The sequence below is a fragment of the Vulpes vulpes genome, chromosome 10, assembly GCF_048418805.1.
Source record: "Vulpes vulpes isolate BD-2025 chromosome 10, VulVul3, whole genome shotgun sequence".
NCBI lineage: Eukaryota > Metazoa > Chordata > Mammalia > Carnivora > Canidae > Vulpes > Vulpes vulpes.
This window is the reverse complement of record NC_132789.1, coordinates 46,889,590-46,911,915: the sequence shown is the minus strand read 5'-3', so window position 1 is coordinate 46,911,915 and position 22,326 is coordinate 46,889,590. Positions and strand designations below refer to the sequence as shown.

The window sequence follows — 22,326 nt, the reverse complement described above, 5'->3', positions numbered from 1 at the left end:
ACCTAAAGGAAAATTAGAGAATATTTTGAGCTAATAGAAAATGAAAATGGCATATCAAAATTTGTGAGATGTAGCTAACACAGTGATTAGAGAGAAATTGGTAGCATTAAACTTTTATAGTAGGGGAAAAAAAGACATTTCAAATCAGTGACCGTAGGAAACTAGAAAAGGAAGAATAAAACACAAAGTAAATGGAAGAAAGAAAATAATAAATACAAAACCAGCAATTCATAAAGTAGAAGACAAAAAAAATTAAGAAAAATGAAACCAAAAGCTTGAGATCAATAAAATGGACAGACTTATAGTCAGACTGATTAGGCTGATAGCCTAAGACTCATAGCCAAGAATACAAAATGCCATTATGAGATATGAGAGAGGGGGATATTATTACAAGTCCTGTAGACAGTAAACAACAAAAGTATATTATGAATATATTTGTGCCAGTAAATGTTCAACTTGGACAGAATGGACAAATTCCTTGAACATCAAACTTTTGTATCACACTTAAAAAAAATAGAATACATAACCTGAATATCCCTGTATCTATTGAAAGAATTGAATTTATTGTTACAAACCTTCCTACAAATTAAAATACAGGTTCCAGGGTGCCAGGGTGCTCAGTTGTTTGTGTCTGACTTCAGCTCAGATCATGATCTCGGGTTCTGGGATCAAACCCCACATTGGGCTTCATGCCCGAGGCGGGGTCTGCTTCTCTTTCCCTCTGCATTCCACCCCCGCCCCCACTCATGCTCTCTTTCTTTCTGTCTCAGTCTTTAAAAACAAAACAAAACAAAACACAGGTCCAGATAGTTTCACTTGTGACTTTGCTACACAACAAAGGAAATGATACCAGTTCTGTAAAAACACTCAGAAAATAGATAAGGAGGGAATCTCATTCTGTGAGGCCAACATTACACTAATAACAAAACCAGGGGAGAGGGATCCCTGGGTGGCGCAGCCGTTTAGCGCCTGCCTTTGGCCCAGGGCACGATCCTGGAGACCCGGGATCGAATCCCACGTCAGGCTCCCGGTGCATGGAGCCTGCTTCTCCCTCTGCCTATGTCTCTGCCTCTCTCTCTCTCTCTCTCTGTGTGACTATCATAAATAAATAAAAAATTTAAAAAAAAAAAAACAAGAAAACAAAACCAGGGGAGAAAAATTGCAAGAAATGCAAACTGCAGACCAAGATCCCTCATGAAGATAGTTGCATAAAATGTAACACATTTTTAGTAAGTCCAGCAAAACACAAGATGATAAGGTACATCATGACTAAGTGGGGTTTATTCCAAGAATGCTAAGTTGATTTAACATTCAAAAATTAATCTTAATTAAAATTTAATCTTAATTAAAATTAATCTTTTTTCCTCTAATCTTAATTAATATTAGAGGATAAAAAAAGGAGGATTACATAATGGAGAAAAAGCATTTGACAAAACCCCACTTCCATTCTAAGTGTGTGTATGTGTAAATGTATCTTGGCAGCCTAATAAACACATCTGTGAAAAACCTGCAATTAATATATCAAATGGTGATAGACTAAATGCTTCCACTTTAAGATTAAGAGCAAGGAGAGGATGTCTACTCTTATTTCTATTCAACATTTCAGTGGGGCTTCTAGCCAATGTAATAAGACAAAATAAGATGATATAGGTTGGAAAAAAGAAGATTGTCTTTATTCGCAGATAACATGATTGTTTACTATGTCGGAGATCTAAAGGAACTTACAAAATGGCTACTAGATCTAATAAGCAAGATCCTTGTGTAAATATCAATCATATTTCTGTATATAATAATAAACATTCAGAAATTGGAATTTATGGGGCCGCTAGGTGGCTCAGTCACTTAAGCATCTGACTTGATTTCAGCTCAGATCATGATCTCATGGGTCCTGAGATTGAGCCCTATGTTGGGCTCTGAACTCAGGGAGGAGTCTACTTCTCTTCTTCTCCCTCTACCCTTCCCCTTCCACCCACTTTCTCTCTTTCTCTCTAAAATAAATCTTTTTTTAAAAAGATTTTATTTCTTTATTCATGAGATACACAGAGAGAGGGAGAGAGGCAGATACACAGGCAGAAGGAGAAGCAGGCTCCATGCCGGGAGCCCGACGTGGGACTCGATCCCGGGACTCCAGGATCACACCCTGGGCCGAAGGCAGGTGCTAAACCACTGAGCCACCCAGGGATCCCCTAAAATAAATAAATCTTAAAAAAAAAGAAATTGGAATTTTAAGACAGTAAATAGCATAAAAATATTACATACTTAGGGATAAATTTGACAGATCTGTAATACCTATACACTGAAAGCTAAAAAAACACTGCTAAGAGAAATGAAAGAAGACCTATGGGTGCCTGAGTGGCTCAGCTGGTTAAGCATCCGACTCTTGGTTTCAGTTCAAGTCATGATCTTGCAGTCATGAGATTGATCCCCACAGTGGGCTCTGCACTCAGTGCATAGTCTGCTTCAGACCCTTTCTACCTCTCCCTTCCTTTCCTGCTCATGCTGTCTCTCACTCTGAAAGAAAGAAAATCTTTAAAAAAAAAAAAGGAAAAAAAAGGGCAGCCCGGGTGGCTCAGTGGTTTAGCGCCACCTTCAGTCCAGGGCATGATCCGGGGGACCTGGGATCGAGTCCCATGAAGGGCTCCCTGCATGGGGCCTGCTTCTCCCTCTGCCTGTGTCTCTGCCTGCCTCTCTCTCTCTCTCTCTCTCTCTCTCTGTCTCTCATTAATAAATAGATAAAAATATTTTTTTAGAAAAAAAGAAAAAGGAATTAAAGAAGACCCAAATAAGTGAAAAGAGATACTATGTTTATGGATTGGAAGATTCAGTATTGTTATGATGTCCGTTCTCCCCAGATTGACCTTTAGATTCAACACAATCTCAATCAAAATGCCAGCAGGAATTTTTTTTTTAATTTAACTGTTTATTCTAAAATTTATATGGAGATACAAGGAACATAGAATAGCCAAAAACAAGTAAAAAAAAAAGATTTTATTTATTTATTTGGAGAGAGAGAGTGTACACACTGGGAAGATGGTCAGAATAAGAAGGAGAAGCAGACTCCCTACTGAGCAGGGAGCCTGATGAAGGACTTAATCCCAGGACCCTGGGATCATGACCTGAGCTGAAGGCAGATGCTTGACTGGCTGAGCCACGCAGGTGCCCCTACCCAAAACAACTTTGGTTGTTTTTGTTTTTGCTTTTTTAAAGATTTTATTTATTTATTCACAACAGACACAGAGAGATAGATAGGCCAAGGAAGAAGTAGGCTCCATGCAGGGAGCCCGATGTGGAACTCGATCCCCAGACTCCAGGATCATGCCCTGAGCCAAAGGCAGACATTCATCCGCGGAGCCACCCAGGCATTCCCCCAAAAACAACTTTGAAAAAAGAACATATTTCAAGGATTTATACTACCCAATGTTAAGGTTTATTTTAAAGGTAGAATAATCAAGATGGTTTTATTTTGCTCTCTCTCTCTCTATATATATATTTTTAATTTTGCTTCTTTTCTTTTTTTAATTTATTCAGAGGCAGAGAGAGAGAGAGGCAGAGACACAAGCAGAGGGAGAAGCGGGCTCCATGCAGGGAGCCCAATGTGGGACTCGATCCCGGGTCTCCAGGATCACACCCCAGGCTGCAGGCGGCGCTAAACTGCTGTGCCACCGGGGCTGCCCTGCTCTATATATTTATGTATAGATTAGTGGAACAGAGTAGAGAGTGATTTCAGGTACTGTTTTTATGGGGATATACACATCAAAGTTTTTACATTTTTGTACATTTTGCCAATTTTAAATATAATTGTAAAAAATCAGTTTTTAAAGTAATCATTTAATCTCTTATGACGTAACTGCCAGAATAGAGCCAAACAATTAACCTAATGTCAAAATCTCAAGTCTCAAAGTTTTGTTAATCCTTTACTCAATACCAAGGAATAAAGAAATTTATGTTGGTTGTGATATAATGCAAGGGCCTGTGAAATTCTATGGCTGTACAATTCCCTAACTAGTATAACTTAGGCTCAATGGCCTCTTGAGAATCCTTCCCTCTCTAGTATACTAAAATAGGAGTTTGGGTTTATTTTAATTCAAGGCTACACATATTCTTCAGAGAAATGTGAACTTACAAAAGCATAATTTCAAAGGTTCATTGTAGCATTAGCAAGAACAGATGGCCCTAAAACCTGTTTGAGGAATATCTTATTTTCTGGCCTTCAAAGAATACATTTCTTTTAGGGGAGGAAGAGCTGATAGTTCTCTTTTCAAAAGAATGAAAGGAGTTGCAAATCCAACAATACATTAAAAAATTATTCACCATAATCAAGTGGGATTTATTCTTGGGATACAAGGATGGTTCAGTATTCACAAGTCAATTTGCATTATATCAACAAGAGAAAGGATAGAAACCATATGATCACTTCAATAGATGCAGAAAAAGCTTTTGCAAAGTAAAATTATCCACTCGTGGTAAAAACCCTCAACAAAGTAGGGTTAGAGGGAACATACCTCAATATAATAAAGGCCATATATGAAAAACCCACAGTTAACATCATTCTCAACGGTGACAAACTGAGAGCTTTTTCCCCAAGATCAGGAATAAGAGAAGGAAGTCCACTCATACCACTTTTATTCAACATAGTACTGGAAGTCCTAGCCAGAGGAATCAGACAAGAAAAAGAAATAAAAGACAGTCAGATTGGTAAGGAAGAAGTAAAACTTGCCCAAATTGCTGATGACATGAATCCTATATATAGAATACCCAAAAGACTTCACCAAAAGACTCCTAGAACTGATCAATTAATTCAGTAAGGTCACAGGATACAAAATCAATATCCAGAAATCTGCATTCCTGTACACTAATAATGGAGTAGCAGAAAGAGAAATTAAGAAGAAAAAAGAATGAAAGGAGGTGGTGAAAGGTGTGCTGGAGAGTAGTGCAGAGGAGGGAGGTAAAGTTCCATTGACTTAGTGACATCACTGTTGCTAGTATTAAATGTAGAAGACACTATTTAACCACACATTAAAAGGACTCCCAAGAGGGAACCTTGGCTGCTGTACCTTCACTTACTGCAGCAGGAGGTCACCGCTGAGCTCTGTGTACTGGAATAAGACCCTCCTCCATTCTCTGCATGCCCGCTACTAGGAGGGTCGGTGGCTTCTGGACACTCCGCTGCTAGCCAAGCCCCTAGTTGTCCCTGTCTCTCAGCACTCCCAGCTCTGCTGCCACTTTTGGCCCCGAGGCCACCAGCTCTAATCTCACTATGTTCAAGCATCACAAGAAGTAAGAGACCCCTAGGGTGTCTCTCATCTCCCACAGTTTAATTTCTATATCCGTATACTCATTTCTGACCCTATTTCTCACACATTTTAGAAAACGCAAGGGCTCCATCTTTCTAAGTTTTATTTCCCTATCCATTTCCATAGTGATCTGTCCAATCCTCTGGCCTTAAATACTGTCTCTATGCTGATGTCTTCCTCCAGCCAGAATCTCTCCTCCATTTTGTAAACTTGAGTATCTTGCTGCCTTGCTGGCATCTCTACTTGGGTAGGCACCTCAGGCTTAGCTGGTTTAATTCTGACCTCCTGATCTTCCCTTAAAACTTGCAGCCTTACCTGAATTGGAGGCATGGCCATCCTTTCACTTAGTAGGCCCCAAACTATGGAGTCATCTTTGAATCCTCTTTCTTCCACATCCCATGTTTAATCTGCCTGGAAATCCTGCCAGCTCTGCCTTCCAGAAGCATCTAGAATCCAAGCCTGTCTCAATCTTTAGACCAGTTTGGGTCTAAGTTGTCATTTCTCCTCTAGGTTTGTGCAGGAGCCTCCTAGCTGGTCTTCCTGTTGGTACCCATTCCCCCATCAGTCTGTTCTCAGTACAGCAGCCCTGTTAAAACTAAGTTAGATCATGTCACTCCTCTACTCAGAACCCTCCAAAGATTTTCATCTCAGTCAGAATAAAAACTGAAATCCTCTACACATTTGTACTCCTTAGCCCATTACCTCTCTAACCTAATTTCTTATACCTCTTTTTTTTTCTTTTCCTGTCATTCAGCTTCAGCCACACTGTCCTTAATGTTCCTTGAAACTGCCCCAGGGCCATGGAACCAGCTGTTTTAAATGCCTATAAGGTCCTTCCTTATATATTCCCATGGCTTTTTCCTCACTTTTCAGTAAGACATTCCTTGACTGGGCTATTTGAAATGGTACCCACCAGTACTTCTGGTCCTGCATGCATGCTTTTCTGTAGAGCATTTATCAATGTCTAACATGTCATGTACTTTACTTATTTCATTTATTGTTTTTGTTCCCTCATGCACACATGAGAATGTAAGTTCTGTGATGGAAGGAATTTGTTCCTTGCTGAACAAACCCAACTTCCTACTGAACAAACACAGTGCAGATTAGATGCTCAATAAGTTTTTGCTGAATGAATGAGAGGAGGTTCAAAGGTTCATAGTTGGTGATATGTAGACCCATAAGACTTGAACGTGGGTTGGTAGCTTCTGGACACAGATGAGCTCCAGGTAATGGGAAGGATATTTATATTGTTCTAGAATATCTCCAGGAAAGGATATTCCCTCGGTTCGATAATTACTCAACTCCGTGTTCTTTTCTCAGGTCTATTCCTGTTCCTTCACTCAGGACTTTCCCCTTATCCAGAGTGCTCTTCCTTTATACTTGATTTCATAGCCAATTCGAATATTTTACCTAGAATTCTCCATCCCCCAGACAGTATCACTCTTTCTTTCCTTTGTTTTCCTAGCTTTCTTTACTCATGTAACTTGTATAGCAGATGAGTAGGAAACCCTTTCTGCTTTGAATTTTGAGTCCCCTGAAGGCAGAGTCTGTCTTTCATTCTTCATTGTATCTCTGGTGAAGTGCTTTCTTAAATTTTCCACTGTCTCTGCAGTGTCTTTCTACTTAAATTCATTGTCAGCCTCTTAATAAACGTTTATAGAATTATATCATTAAAACTTTATTAGGTAACTAATCTATGTGACACTGCAGTTGTATGTGAACAAAACAAATTTTTAAAATCATACTAACCACATTTTCTCTTAGTTTAACTTCATAAATCAGATAAACCCTCCAAATCTATCCCTATTTATATGGTTTACTAATTAGTATATTTAGCAAATATTTATTGAGCACCTGTCATAAGCCAAGCCCTGTGCCAAGCCTTACACATTATATAGATATTGTAGCTGTTTCTCGGGGCTGTGCATAAACTTCTCCTGTAGGTATAATTCTTTCCACTTTAAATCAGGAGGTTAAGTAAACTGTCATTTTTAACATGAGATCTCAAGAGAGGAAATCAAAGGACGTGGCATGTTAATTCAGAGATGGACTAGATGTTATAACTCCTCACTTATTTCTCTAACACAATCATTCCTAGAACTGTATTCTTTTAACTGGCTTTAAACAATTATCATGGATGTTTAGACTCTGGGGGTGGGAAACATAGGAAGATAAGGCTTCTGTACTGCTTCACCTGCTATGTTAAAATAGTCTTCTGAGATAAGACCTGTGTAACATTTAGGTCAATTCCTGACTCAGGCTTGACACTCTATAGATGTTAGCTATTCTGCACATACTGTTGTCCCAGCAGTTGTTTCCTTGCCTTTTATCAGTATGTCATTTCCACTAATTCGTGAGCTCTTAGGAAGGATCTGAATCCCATTATCTCATAAGAGGTACTTTGTTGAATTACTTGCTACTGCTTTTTAGGTTGCTTTACAATTTTGTAAGCAGAGTGGAGGAGACAAGCATACAAATTTTATTTGCAAACACATCGTCAGTACTTACTATGTTCTTGGTGCTATTCTAAGCACTTTATAAATATTTATTTAATTCTCATAATTGTATGAAATACTTTTATTATCTCCTCTACAGAGGAGGAAACTAAGACATAGAGAAATCAAGTAACTTGCCCAAGGGTACACAGTGATTTAGTAGCAAAGCTAGGAAATGCAAGCAGCCTGGCTTGAGTCCTTGATGCTAATCCAAACCTGAATGTTGATGCAGTATAAGAAATATAAACAATGTCCTATGGCAGTTAAAGAAGGAAGCAGTCGCATTGGTGTCTGGGAATTAAGGCTGCTTGCAAGAATTGGTTTTTTTTTTTACTAGACCTTATTTTGGGGAGTAACTTTTTCAGGTGCTTGGATACAAAGGATTAATAGGAAGGCTAAAACGCTTAGAGATGGGAAATGGTAGCACATCAAGAAGTAGTCCTGCAAATAAAGATATGGTAGGAAGGGAAGCAAGGCAGGAAAGCTGGTTTGGGGTTAAGAGCATGGGAAGCAGGATCCCTGGGTGGCGCAGTGGTTTGGCTCCTGCCTTTGCCCCAGGGTGCGAATCTGGAGACCCGGGATCGAATCCCATGTCGAGCTCCCGGTGCATGGAGCCTGCTTCTCCCTCTGCCTGTGTCTCTGCCTCTCTCTCTCTCTCTCTCTCTCTCTCTCTGACTATCATAAATAAATAAAAATTTAAAAAAAAAGAGCATGGGAAGCTAATTACTTCAAGTAGAGAACAAGGTAGAAAAGATTGACATGATCTGAGCTGTGCTTTGGTAAATACGGAAACATCATGGAATGGATCAGAACTGACAGACTGCAGAAAAACCAGTTATAAGGTTATTATTAGTCCAAAAAACAGACAAATATATCTTGAATTCTGGTGAAGTTAGGGATAGATACAGGAGATATTACAGAGTTTGAATTGATAGAGCAGAGGAATAGCACGACTAGAAAATTGAGTATATCATATGACAAATGTAATTTCATTTTATGGTCAGCAAAGCCCTTTGAATATTTGGGAAACTTGGTATAAATGAACATGATTTTAAGAAGGTAAAAGTATTCATTTATAAAGAAGTATGAAGTTTGTTTATCTCATTGGGGTTTGAAATTGACATCTGGGGAAATTATTATATAGCGGCTAGCTAACTTATTTACAATGTCTGAATTGAGAATGTTTCTTGGGATGCCTGGGTGCTCAGCGGTTTAGCGCCTGCCTTCGGCTCAGGGCGTGATCCTGGAGTCCCGGGATCGAGTCCAGCATCGGGCCCCCTGCATGGAGCCTGCTTCTCCCTCTTCCTGTCTCTCTCTCTCTCTCTTTCTCTCTCTCTCTGTGTCTCTCTCTGTCTCTCATGAATAAATAAAATCTTTAAAAAAAAAAGAGAGAACGTTTCTTAATCTGCTTAGACAAAGTTAGAAACCACTTTAGCCTAATGATTTGGAAGAAACGATAAAACATTCTTTAAAATTGCTATGTGGGAGCACCTGGCTGGCTCAGTCAGTAGAGCATGCAACTTGATCTCAGGGTTGTGAGTTTGAACCCAATGTTGGAGATAGAGTTTACTTTAAAAAATTATTATATGTGATTATAACAGCTTTTTCATGTGATACAAATGTAAATTGCAAATGAGAACCTAAATTAGTCTATCAATGGACTTTGCTATATAGGAATCTTCCTACTGACTTATCCTGTTTGCAGAAAACTTACTCAAAAGTAATCTTTGGAAAACACTGATAGAAGTTGTTTGAATTCGTGAGGTAGATAAATATCAGTGTGAGAGGAATATTCAGTTATTTGGATGCCTCTGGTGGTATAATTTATTAAAACACAAACTTTGCAAGAGTTATAAACATAACAAAGTAAAGCCAGGAAATGAGGATATCTTAGAATTGTATTGGTATAATATCTAGGAATAAGCTTAACCAAGAAGGTACTAGTACTTCTAAAAAGACTAGTACTCCTAAAACTATAAAACATTGCTGAAAGAAATGAAGAAAACCTAAATAAATAGGAAGATGTCTCATGTTCATGGATTAGAAGACTTAGATGTCAGATCCAGTGCAAGCTCTATCAAAATTCCAATGGTCTTTTTTTTTTTCCAGAAAAGAAAAAGCCAGTGTTCAAATTCTTTTGGAATTGCAAGGGCCTCCAAAGCCAAAATAATCTTGTATAAGAACAAAATTGGACACCCTTCCCAATTTCAAAACTTACTGCAAGGCTACAGTAATAAAAATAGTGTGGTACTGGCATAGAATAGACTCAAGAAACTGGAAATAAATCTGTACATTTGTGGCCTGCTGATTTTGGCAGGAGTGCCAAGATCATTTAATGGTGAAAGAATAGCCTTCAGTAAATGGTGCTGGGACAACTGGATTTCCACGTGTAAAAGAATGTGTATCCCTACTTCACACCATATATAAAACGTAACTCAAAATGGATCAGTAACCTAAATATAAAAGCTAAAACCATGGAGCTCTTTGAAAAAAATATAAGGGTACTTTTTCATGACTTTGGATTTGGCAGTGGATTCTTAGATAATATACAACAGTACAAGTAACAATAGAAAAAACAGATTGGACTTAATAAAATTAAAATCTTTTGTGTATTCAAAGACATTAACAAGAAAGTACAAAGACAATATACAACATGGGAGAAAATATTTACAAATCATATCTGACAAGGGTCTGATATCTAGAATGTATAAAGAATTCGTATAACTCAACAACAAATGACAATCCCATTTTAAAAATAGGCAAAGAGCAACTTTTTTCTAGATATGTCTCCTGAGACAAGGGAAACAAAAGCAAAAATAAACTTTTGGGACTACATCTAAATAAAAAGCTTCTGCACAGTGAGGGGAAACAATCAACAAAACTAAAAGGCAACCAATGGAATGGGAGAAGATATTTGCAAGTGTATCCAAAATACATAAAGAAATTCTCAAACTCAACACCGAGAAAATGCAAGTGACTTATTCCAATAAAAGTTTAGGATCCAAAATACATAAAGAAATTCTCAAATTCAACACCGAGAAAATAATCCAATTAAGATGGGCAGAAGATATGAACAGACATTTCTCCAAGTGTACAGATGGCCAACAAATACATGAAAAAATGTTCATCATCACTTACTATCAGGGGAATACAAATCAAAACTACAATGAGATACCACCTTGCACCTGTTAGAATGGCCAAAGTCAACAACACAAGGAACAACAGCGTTGGCGAAGATGGGGAAACAAAGGAACCTTCATGCACAGTTGGTAGGAATGTGAACTGGTGTAGCCAGTGTGTAAAACAGTCTGGAAGTGCCTCAAAAAGTTAAAAATAGATGCAGTGCCTGGGTGGTGAGTCAGTTAAGTGTCCATGATCCCAAGATCATGGAATTGAGCCCTGGGTCGGGCTCCATGCTCATCAAGGAGTCTGCTAGAGATTCTCTCTCCCCTCTCCTGCTCCCATGCTTGTGCATAAGCGCTCTCTGTCTCTCAAATAAATCTTAAAAAAAAAAAAAAGTTAAAAATAGGACTGCCCTACAACCCAGCAATTACATCACTAGGTATTGACCCAAAGAATACAAAAACATGAACTCAATGGTGTACATGCACCCCTACATTTATAGAAATGTTATTTACAATAGCCAAATTATGGAAAGAGCCCAGATGTCCATTGAGTGATGAGTGAAGAAGAGTGGTATTATACATGATGGAATATTACTCAGCTGTGAAAAAGAATGAAAGGACATTTGTCATTTGAAAGGACATAGATGGAGCTAGAGAGTATAAGGCTAAGCAAAGTAAGTCAGAGAAAGACAAATACCATATGATTTCACTCATATGGAATTTAAGAAATGAAACAGATAAATATAGGGGGAAAAAGAATAAACCACAAAACAGACTCTTTAGAGAACAAACTGAGGGTTGCTGGGGGGTGATGGCTGGGGGCAAGGGTTAAATGGGTGATGGGTAGTGAGGAGGAGATGTGATGAGTACTGGGTGTTGTATGTAAGTGATGAATCACTAATTTCCAAAACTAATTTTACACTGTATGTTAACTCACTGGAATTTAAATAAAAACTTGAAAAAAAAAAGAACAAAGCAACATACTAGTAAGTGATTTCATTGATTTCAAGCATCAGTTAGTAAAACTAAGAAGCAGTGGAGTTTATATATTTCTAGAGGAAAACCCTCCTTTGTGTGGATATGAGAAAAGTAGGCAAATATACTTACATATAGGTCATTCTTTTGACTTAGAATTTCAGTGTAGATATCCTCAGAGAATCCAGTGGGTAGTTGAAATTACTGTAATTAGCTAAACTAATAATGTTCATTGAGCTCCGTGCAGCAACAAAAATACCAAAAAGATGAATGCAAAACATGTCATGTACTTACTTAGGTTATTATAATACAAATCACCTATAAACTATACAGAGAATTGTTGTATATGTTGGGTTTTTTTTTTTCCAATGGTGACTAATTTTCCACTGTGTTTTCGTTACTGTTTTTTGGTTTTGAGGTAAAGGAGTTGTCTTGTGTCAGACCCAAAAAAAGTGCCCATTTATGTTTGGTAGAATAATAAAGTTATAACCCTCTTCTTTGATCGCAGATGATGAAAGCCATGAACAAGTCCAATGAGCATGTCCTGGCAGGAGGGGCCTGCTTCAATGAGAAGGCAGACTCTCATCTTGTCTGTGTACAGAATGATGACGGAAACTATCAGACCCAGGCTATCAGTATTCACAATCAACCCAGAAAGGGTGAGTATTTGAGCTGATTAACGGTAAGAATTGTGCTGGACTTGGAAAGTTGGATATCTCGGCCCCATAACTCTAAACTTTCTAGCTAAGTGGCCACAAACAATTTGATGAAATTAACCTTTCCAAGCTTATTCTCCAAGATGATATTGACTCCCCAAGTAGCCAGGCTCAGAGTTGCAAATGGGATCTCTACTATTGAGGGGAACATTTTGAAAATACTGCCTCAGGACATTGGCAGGGCCAGAATTGATATTTGAAGGTAGGAGACTAGACCTCTTAGTGAGAATATGCTTAGGTAGATTTGAAGCTTGTTGAATGATCATATCCAAAGAATGGTAATTAATAGGTTGCCTGCATTCTGAAAGAAGGCTTCTTGGTTCAGTGGTACTCAGAATATGTCCTCTTCACTTAGGAGATTGTTAGAAATGAAGTGTCTGTACTCCAGATCTGCTAAATTAGAATTTGTTTTTTAACATGGTCCCTGTGTTCAAATGCACATTGATATTTATGAAGCATTGCTTATAGTGGCGTTTCTTAAGGTGTCTAATTGGGTTCTGTGGTTTTGAAAAATAGATAAGTGAAAGTCTTGCTTAATACATTAAACTGAGAAATCCTGGGTTAAACAAGTTTAAACAGATTTCTTTACTACAGGAACCCTCAGAGCCTTTAATAGGCTGATTTGTATTGTGATTTTCCAAAAGGAAGATAGTGCCTAGACCTTCCAAAATTTATTTGACTATGAATCTTCTTTTTACTCAGAATATCTCCCATAACTAGCTTTCTTTAGTAAGCTTTATGAAATACTTCTCTGGTTGACAGTGACATAGGTCACTGTCTTCAATATGTTTTTTAAATCGGTTGTTTAGTAATGGCATAAAACGTCTTTGTCACGTGTATGTATATTCAATATGATATCTAAAATACGGTAGGTGATAAGTCCTCAATGCTCTCCATTAGTCAGCTCACATCGTAGAATATTTGAATTAAGTTCTGGATATCATTAGTGTAATTGATGATATCCATTGATAAAACTAGAGATTCTTCAGAAGATGACTCAGGGCCTATGAAAAATCTAGAAACTAGGTCAAAAGTTTTGAATAAAGTATAAATGTTTAATTTGGGAAAGTATAGATTGGAAGAGTGTGAAAAATAGCTATTTCTATTTTTAAGGTTTTCTAGTACATGGAAATAAGATTCAGTTTATTCTCTGTAGTTACAAAAGGCCCAAACCAGCACCATTGGGTAAAAGTTATAAGGATCTAGATCTGGACTCAATTTGAGAGCACATTTTGTAAGACTGAGAGTTACCAAGAAATAGAACGGGCTGCCTTGTGCCATTTTGTGTTCCTTGTTACTAGGAGTCTTTGATAAAGCCTGGATGTCCACCTGTTAGAGATATTGCAGGGCTACTGAGCAGGAAATTGGATTAGCTTAGTCCAACGTAAGATGCGGAGAAGCCCAGGAGCTCCTACCTGGCTCAGTCAGTGGAGCACTCGACTCGATCTCTGTGTTGTAAGTTCAAGCCCCATGTTGGGTGTGGAGATTACTGAAAAAAGACAAAATTTTAAAAACAAACAAAAAAAGATATGAAGGAGCATAGTGAGATTTTCTTAGAGTTAAATGTGATTAAATGTCCTTTTATGAAGAAATAATGGTAACAGATATTTGTCTTTTGAATAGGTATTTTTTTAAGAGAACTGCATTCGGTGAATAAAGTGGTTGCCAGCCACATCTCCATCTTCAAAACATGTTTTATCTAAAAAAAAAAAAAGTATTAGATCGGGGGACAGCAGACTTTTTCCATGAATGGCTACATGATAAATATCTTAGGCATTGCAAGCCTGTGGTCTTTGGTCGCCAGTTACTCAACTCTGGCATACTTCAAAAACTGCCATAGACAATATGCAAATGAGTGGACATGGCTGTGTTCCAATAAAATTTTACTTACAAAAACAGAGGACAAAAAAAAAAAAAAACAGGACAGAAAAAAAATTAAATTAAATAAAATTTAAAAAAACAAAAAACAAACAAACAAACAAAAAAAAAACCAGGGGACAGGCCAAATAGGTTGTAGTTTGCCAAACCCTAGACTTGACCACTAAGATTTCTTTGCTTGTAAGATTCTTTAATTCTTGGGCAGCCCCGGTGGCTCAGTGGTTTAATGCCGCCTTCAGCCCAGGATGTGATCTTGGAGACCCGGGATGGAGTCCCACGTTGGGCTCCCTGCATGGAGCCTGCTTCTCCCTCTGCCTGTGTCTCTGCCTCTCTCTCTGTCTCTCTCTCTCTCTCTCTCTCTGTTTCTGTCTCTGTCTCTCTCTCTCTCTGTGTCTCTCATGAATAAATAAATTAAAAAAAAAAGATTCTTTAATTCTTGATTGGAGGGAGAGGAAAACAAAATGAGGGGTATATCTTAAAAGTTCATTCCCAAAGCTACCATAAGCATTATTGGTTACTTGTATATTATGTTACATAGAGTTGATGTTCTTTGTTTTCTGTTTGATGGTGGCTGGAGTTACCAACTATCAAATATTTCATTATTGTTCTCAGGCTTTATATCTCAGAGTCTACACTAAACTATTTATATTATATTTTAGTGACTGGTGCCAGTTTCTTTGTGTTCAGCGGCGCTCTGAAATCTTCTTCTGGATATCTTGCCAAGTCCAGTATTGTGGAAGGTAAAGAATAAGTCGTTTACTGCAAGTATATTCAGTCCTAATCATACAACTAAAAAGGATGTTGGAGTGCCTGGCTGGTTCATTTGGTAGAGCATGTGACTCTTGATCTCCAAGGCCTAAGTTTAAGCCCCATGTTGGGCATAGAGCTTACATAAAAAATAATAATAATAATAAAAGTTAAAAACTCAAAAGCAGAGGATGTCAAGTGAAACCATGACACTTCTACAGTAGACTTCTGACTTCTATTATGTATTCGGTAGCATCTTAACTGGTAAGCTAATTAATACTGTTATATAGTGCTTAGTTCTCCAAAGAAGGGAATAAGTGATACAGATAATCATGGGACAGTGACATAAAAATTAAGAGATGGCCTTTCAGAGCTCTGGGTTAGGGCATCCAAGAGGACATAGTTTGAGTTCAGTATATATCATTGGGCTCAAATTCAGTTTGTCTTAACTCACAAGAATGCTGCAATCATCACTTGGGGTACAGAATGGGATGCGTTTGCTGCTGGTTGCTATAATTAGATTAGACATAACACATATCCCAACAAAACTAATTAAATGAGAATTAATGAAAGGCTCATGAGCATACTGTTTATTTTCTTTGTTGGTTGATTCTTCCTATATTTTGATCTGGTTGCTTTGATCTGGTTACTGTTGCTGCATAACAAATTTACCCAGAACTTAGTGGGTTATAGCAACTGTTTTATCAGGTTCAGTGATTCCTCTGGGTCAAGAATCTTGACAAAGTAGTGTGGAGAGGGCTTGACTCTACTCAGTGATGTCCTGGGCCTCAGTTGGGATGACTTGATAGCTGGAGGCTAGAATTTTCTGAAGGTTCATTCACTCACACATCTGGGGCTGGTGTGGGATGATTTAAAGACAGAGTGGTGACTGAAGTACTCACACCTTGACTCCTCAGCATGGCCTGGCAGCCTTGGGATAGCTGGACTTCTTACTCCAGGCACACGTGTTCTAGCAAAGGGCAGAGCCATGTTGCTTCTTATGACCCAGTCTCGAAAGTCAAACAATGCCCCTTTCACCATACTCTAGTGTTGGAAGTAGTCATAAGCCTGCCCAGGTTCGGGGATCCCTGGGTGGCTCAGCACCTGAGCGTCTGCCTTTGGCCCAGGGCGTGATCCTGGAGTCCTGGGATCGAGTCCTGCATCAGGCTCCTGTAGGGAGCCTGCTTCTCCCTCTGACTATGTCTCTGCCTCTCTCTGTGTGTGTCTCATAAATAAATAAATAAAATCTTAAAAAAAAAAAAAAAAAAAAAAACCTGCCCAGGTTCAGGAGGAGAGGAACTAGACACCACTTCTTAATGGGGAAATGGGAAGGTAGCGCTGTGAGAAAGCGCTAAGGTGGGAGATACTGAGATGTGAGATGGGAGATATTGTGACCTTTGGAAAGTACAATCTGCCGCACATAGTGGAAACAGGTTTTCATTTCCACAGTGGCTTACTCCAGTGGCCTGTGTGAAAGCAGTCCTTCCTGAGGCTGGAGTCCAGTATGTTAACTGAAATACATAGACAATCTTACACGTTAATAGACACTGCCTTTGACCTCCTTTATTGGTAAACTTAATAAAACAGCTAGTGAAGAGCAAACTACACTAATATTTTACAACTAAGTCTCACAACTTTGACTACGAAGTGGAAACATGCTATTAAATTGTTAAGGGACACCTAGGTGGCTCAGTTGTTAAATGTCTGCCTTCAGCTCGGCCTGATCCTGGAGACCCGGGATCGAGTCCCGTGTGGGGCTCCCTGCAGGGAGCCTGCTTCTCCCTCTGCCTGTGTCTGCCTCTCTCTCTCTCTCACGAAAAAATAAATAAAATCTTAAAAAAAAAAAAGAAATTGTTAAGAAATCTAGGGCTTATACAGTCATTGGTCTTAAATGACTATTTAATGCCTAAGTGATCAAGTACTGACTACGTTTGGAATTGTGTCTTGACAAGATGATTAAAAAAATACCCTTTAAATGTTGCGGAAATGGTAATTTGAAGTGACACAGATCCTTATAAATGCAAAGTAATATGCTTAAAACTTAGGTCTGTGTCTTTGGACTGAAAATTTCTTAGGTCTTATATTTTACTGTGTGTCAGTGGAGCAGTTGGCTGCCTGTTTATGATATCTTTATTGAAGCTTTTTAGAAATTATTTTATTTTTTAAATTTTATTTATTTATTCATGAGAAAGAGAGAGAGAGAGAGAAAGAGGCAGAGACACAGGAGGAGGGAGAAGCAGGCTTCATGCTGGGAGCCCGACTAGGGACTCGATCCGGGGTCTCCAGGATTGTGCCCTGGGCCAAAGGCCGGCGCTAAACCACTAAGCCACCCAGGGATCCCCTAGAAATTATTTTAGTTGACAAAATTTTGTGTCAGTAATTGCTTAATATGTGACGACTTTATGCTGAATTTCAGTGTTTGCCTTTGACGAGGCCACGTAGAATTCTCATGTGTTAGCTACACGGTAGCTCGTGGAACCATGTGGTAGGTTTGCCCTATTCATCACTAGCCAATGAATGGATTCATCTCTTCTCCCACCGCTGCTGTTTTTATTCGGTGACGTATTTAACAAATATTTCCTGGGCATTCGCTGTATACTGGGCAGTCGTGGGAAGGTGAGAGAGACAGAGGTGCAGACACACAGATATGATTAGAGCAATTAAATACAGAGTGAAAACAGTTCTGTGTGGAAGAGGGATGCGGCCATGTATAAGCTTTCCCTTGGAGCAGTCTTAGGAGAAGCTCTAGCCCCTCTCCCTGGCTTGGCGCTGTTTCCATCTGTATCATCTTGATGCTGATTCTCAGATGGCGTTATGGTCCAGATCACAGCGGAGAACATGGATGCCCTGAGGCAGGCGCTGCGAGAGATGAAGGACTTCACCATCAGCTGTGGCAAGGCGGACGTGGAGGATCCGCAGGAGCACATCTACATCCAGTGGGTGGATGATGACAAGAACGTCAACAAGGGGTAAATACAGTGGACTTTGCCCCTTGTGGCATGTAGTTCTGGGCTGGGCTCTGGGTGTTGTCTACACTGGTGTTTATGACTTTACTGAAAGCCCAAAGAGAAAGTACTGCTTTGAGTGTATATAACATAAAATATTAAATTTCTAGTTTCTTGGCTCAATTTCTGAAGGAAGGAAGTTTCTCTGCATATTTTTGAAGGGAGGGGAAGAGGAGTTGATGAAACAAAACAATCCTCTAAAGTTATTGAGATAATAGTAATAACCTAAGCCTTTTATGGTTTTATAAAAAAAAGCTCTTTTGCTAACATTGTTTCATTTGAGATAATAACTAGTGTTGTTTTTCCCACATTATAGATGAGTAAACAAGTACCTGAAGGCTCCATGACTCCACAGAGCCAGGAAGTGGCAGGGCTAGTACTTAACACCACCCTCCTGGGCTTCAAGCCCTGTACTCTTTCCCAGTATATGGCAGCTCTACTCTGCAGACTCAAGCCAAACCTTTGGCATCATCTTTGACACTTGTTTTCCTCTCATACCCTACACCTATCACAATGGTGAATCCTGGTACTGTTATATTTTATAGTATGCATTTTATATATTCTGTTGGATTTTATTTCAACATCTATCACACCACCTCTCCGTCCACCATCATTTGGTCTGGATTATTGCAATCGCCTTTTAATTGGCTTGCTTGTTTGTAGTCTTGAACTCCTCTTGCCCCCCAACCTAATCTGTTGCTAATACAGCAGCCAGAGCAGCGTCACTTCTCTGCTCAGAACCCACCACTGGCTTTCAGTATCTCTCGGGGAAAAGCCAAAGTGGTTTTCAGCTTATATGGTCTCCCACCACCCGCCCACCTCACAGAAGCAACACGTGCCTTCTTCCCTGAGCACATCGACTCTACTTCTGCCCTCAGACATTTACCCCTGCTGTTCTTTCACCTTGTACTCTGCCCCTCAGTAGCCAAGACAGCCAGATGAGTTCCTCCTTCACTGACTTCAAGGTTTTATCTAAAATGTCATTTTCTCAGTAAGGTCTTCCTTGGCCAACCTCTCTAAATTATAACCCTCCCATACACCTTTCTTCTCTCAAAACTTCCTATCTCTCTTTCTTGCATTATATTTCTCAAGAGAACTTTTAATTCTCTAACATAAAAAATATATTTTTACTTATTATATTGCCCTGGAATGTGAACTCTGTAAGGGCAGGGATTTTTGTCTGGTTTCTTTATTGCTGTATCACCAACACCTAAAACTCTAGTACCTAGTAGATACTTAAAAGATTGATTGGTTGAACAAATATATCCTACGTCATTGTATTAAGCTTTCTCTGGTCCAGTCCATCCCTTTTTCCTTCAGGCAATAATTCTATGTGTAGGTCTTTGGAAATACAAAAATGAATTGTACAGACTCCCTACTGGATAAGTGGTTCAGCCTGGTTTTGAAGATCGTTATAAATAAGTGCATCAAAGTATGGGAGATGCTCATAGAAAACTCTAGGATACAGTGAAAATACGAAAGTAAAGAGGGGGCCTGTAAGGATGCTAGGGCGGTACTCAGGAAGCCCTTCATAGAGAAGTGGCCGCTGATGGAGCTGAATGTGGTATGTGAGTAGGTGTCTGCACATAGTTGAGGCACAGTAGGCATCCAGCCTGGGGGAGCAGCAGGAGCAAAGGCAGATAGAGGGCATTTCTAACACAGCACGCCAGATTTAAAAAAAAAAAAAAAAAAACCTCTTACGCTTTTGTTATTGAACAAAAAGAAGCAATTTCTAAATCAATGAGTATATTTGCCTATTTTATAAATAACCCTTTATCTTCCCATACTAAGTTGGAAATTTAAATTTCAAAAACAATTTGTGTTTAATATTCTCCTATAGTTGAAATGAACATAGTTATTAGGACCAAAAAACTGATAATCTGATGCCGTAAGATATCAGTAACTAATAACCAGCAGGTTGCCCCTTCCTACCTACAGCAGCTGCCAGTGGCAGCATCTTAGAAAACAGGACGAGGGATGCCAGGGGGGCTCAGTGGTTGAGCATCTGCCTTTGGTTCTGGTCGTGACCCCGGAGCCCCGGGATTGAGTCCCGTGTCAAGCTCCCTGCATGGAGCCTGCTTCTCCTTCTGCTCCTGTCTCTGCCTCTCTCTCTCTCTCTGTGTGTGTGTCTCTCATGAATAAATAAATAAAATCTTAAAAAAAAAAAACAAAAAAAAAAACAGACCAAAAACAGGACGAGAATTAGATAAGGAAGGCTCTTGAATTCAAGAGTTTAGTGTGTAGTGTATAAAGTGAATGTTTTCCAGCTTGTCCCTCAGTGTCTGGGTATACTGTCCCAAAATACTCTAATAAACTAAGATTACCCTTTTAAAAAAGATTTTATTTATTCATTTTAGAGAGCGAGTACATGAGCAGGGAGGGAGCAGGGAGGGTGGAGAGGGAGAAAGAATCTGAAGCATGGTCCACACGGAGCACGGACCCTACTTGGGGCTCGATCTCACCAAGAGTCTGATGCTCAACTGACTGTGGCACCAGGCGCCCCAAGAGCGCCCTTGTTTGACACTGTTGTTTCATGAGTTACAAATTAAATTCAGTGTTGTTTAAATAATTTTAATTCAGGTGAATGAAATGAATCCCCTATATTGAAGTTTAAGTTTAATTTGATCTTTTTACATAGAGATTAAAAAACATAAACAGGTTTGAAAATTGTTAGGAAGAGCTTGCGGGGGCGCCTGGCGGCTCAGTCAGTTGACTGTCTGCATTTGGCTCAGGTCATGATCCTGGTGTCCTGGGATGGAGCCTCACATGGGGCTTCTCCCTCTGCCTCATGTGTTTTCTCTCTCTCCTCCCTGCACCAAATAAATAAATAAGATGTTTTTTGTTTATTTTTTATTTTTTAAGGATTTTATTTATTTATTCATGAGAGACAGAGAGAGAGGCAGAGACACAGGCAGGGGGAGAAGCAGGCTCCCTGCGGGGAGACCGATGTGGGACTCTATCCCGGATCAACAGGATCATGTCCTGGGCAGAAGGCGGTGCTAAACTGCTGAGCCACCGGGGCTGCCCTGTTTTGTTTTGTTTTGTTTTGTTTATAAATTTATTTTTTATTGGTGTTCAATTTGCCAACATATAGAATAACACCCAGTGCTCATCCTATCAAGTTCCCCCCTCAGTGCCTGCCACCTAGTCACCCCCACCCCCTGTCCACCTCCCCTTCCACCACCCCTAGTTTGTTTCCCAGAGTTAGGAGTCTCTCATGTTCTGTCTCCCTTTCTGATAGTTCCCATTCATTTTTTCTCCTTTCCCCTTTATTCCCTTTCACTATTTTTTATATTCCCCAAATGAATGAGACCATATAATGTTTGTCCTTCTCCGATTGACTTATTTCACTCAGCATAATACCCTCCAGTGGTCTATGTATACAATGGAATATTACTCAGCCATTAGAAACGACAAATACCCACCATTTGTTTTTTGTTTTTTAAAAGGAAGAATTTGGAATCTTTGTGACAATTATTTTAAATCCTCATCAGAATGAGGGTGAATCTCCACCTATTTATACTTGCTATATTTTGAAGAGGAAATTATTATAAAAAGTGGCCTTTTTTTTAAAGTGGCCTTTCTTTATTCAGAAATCCAGGAGTGATAATTTAGCACTAAAGGGAATTTGTTGCAATAATAATATCAATATTTGTTCATGAGCTTACACCAGCACTGTTAAAATTAACATACTTGGTCAAATGATTCTTTTAACCAATAAATATTAAACTCCTACATTCTAAGCAGTGGGTAAGAACTGGGAGTACAGCATACAGAGGCAAGTGTATCATGTCCCTCCCCTTAAGAAGTTCATTTGTGAGGCAGATATGCAAATGTGTGAGTGTTAGGGTCAGGAGCAGTGAGAGCACCAGGCAGAGAGCGCGATATCAGGTGGTGGCCGTGCACTTGCTGAGTTCAGGAAGGAGCAGGTTTGAGTAGAGAGTTTTTTTTACATTGAAAGAAGCAATTCCTGGAATCATGGCTCCTTTTTTATGTGTCCTTTGAATGATTTCAGTGCACAGGCCCTTCCCACAAGAGCTCTAGTTACGTACATTTCTGTGCAGTGTCTTCTTGCTGTGATGTGTTGCTCA

General features: G+C 39.2%; 1 protein-coding gene across 4 annotated transcripts in view; it reads left to right on the top strand.

Moving 5' to 3' along the window:
- ZFYVE9 (zinc finger FYVE-type containing 9) overlaps positions 1-22,326 on the top strand; it is a 189,729-nt gene that overhangs the window by 159,869 nt on the left and 7,534 nt on the right. For all 4 annotated transcript variants that reach the window (XR_011994795.1, XR_011994794.1, XM_072723961.1 and 1 more), the window contains 3 exons: positions 12,398-12,548; positions 15,143-15,223; positions 18,037-18,199. Coding sequence is in view for 2 of the 4 variants with exons in the window: in XM_072723961.1 (XP_072580062.1) it covers positions 12,398-12,548; positions 15,143-15,223; positions 18,037-18,199 (395 nt within the window). In the remaining 2 variants the exon portion in view is untranslated. The remainder of the gene's footprint in view (positions 1-12,397; positions 12,549-15,142; positions 15,224-18,036; positions 18,200-22,326) is intronic.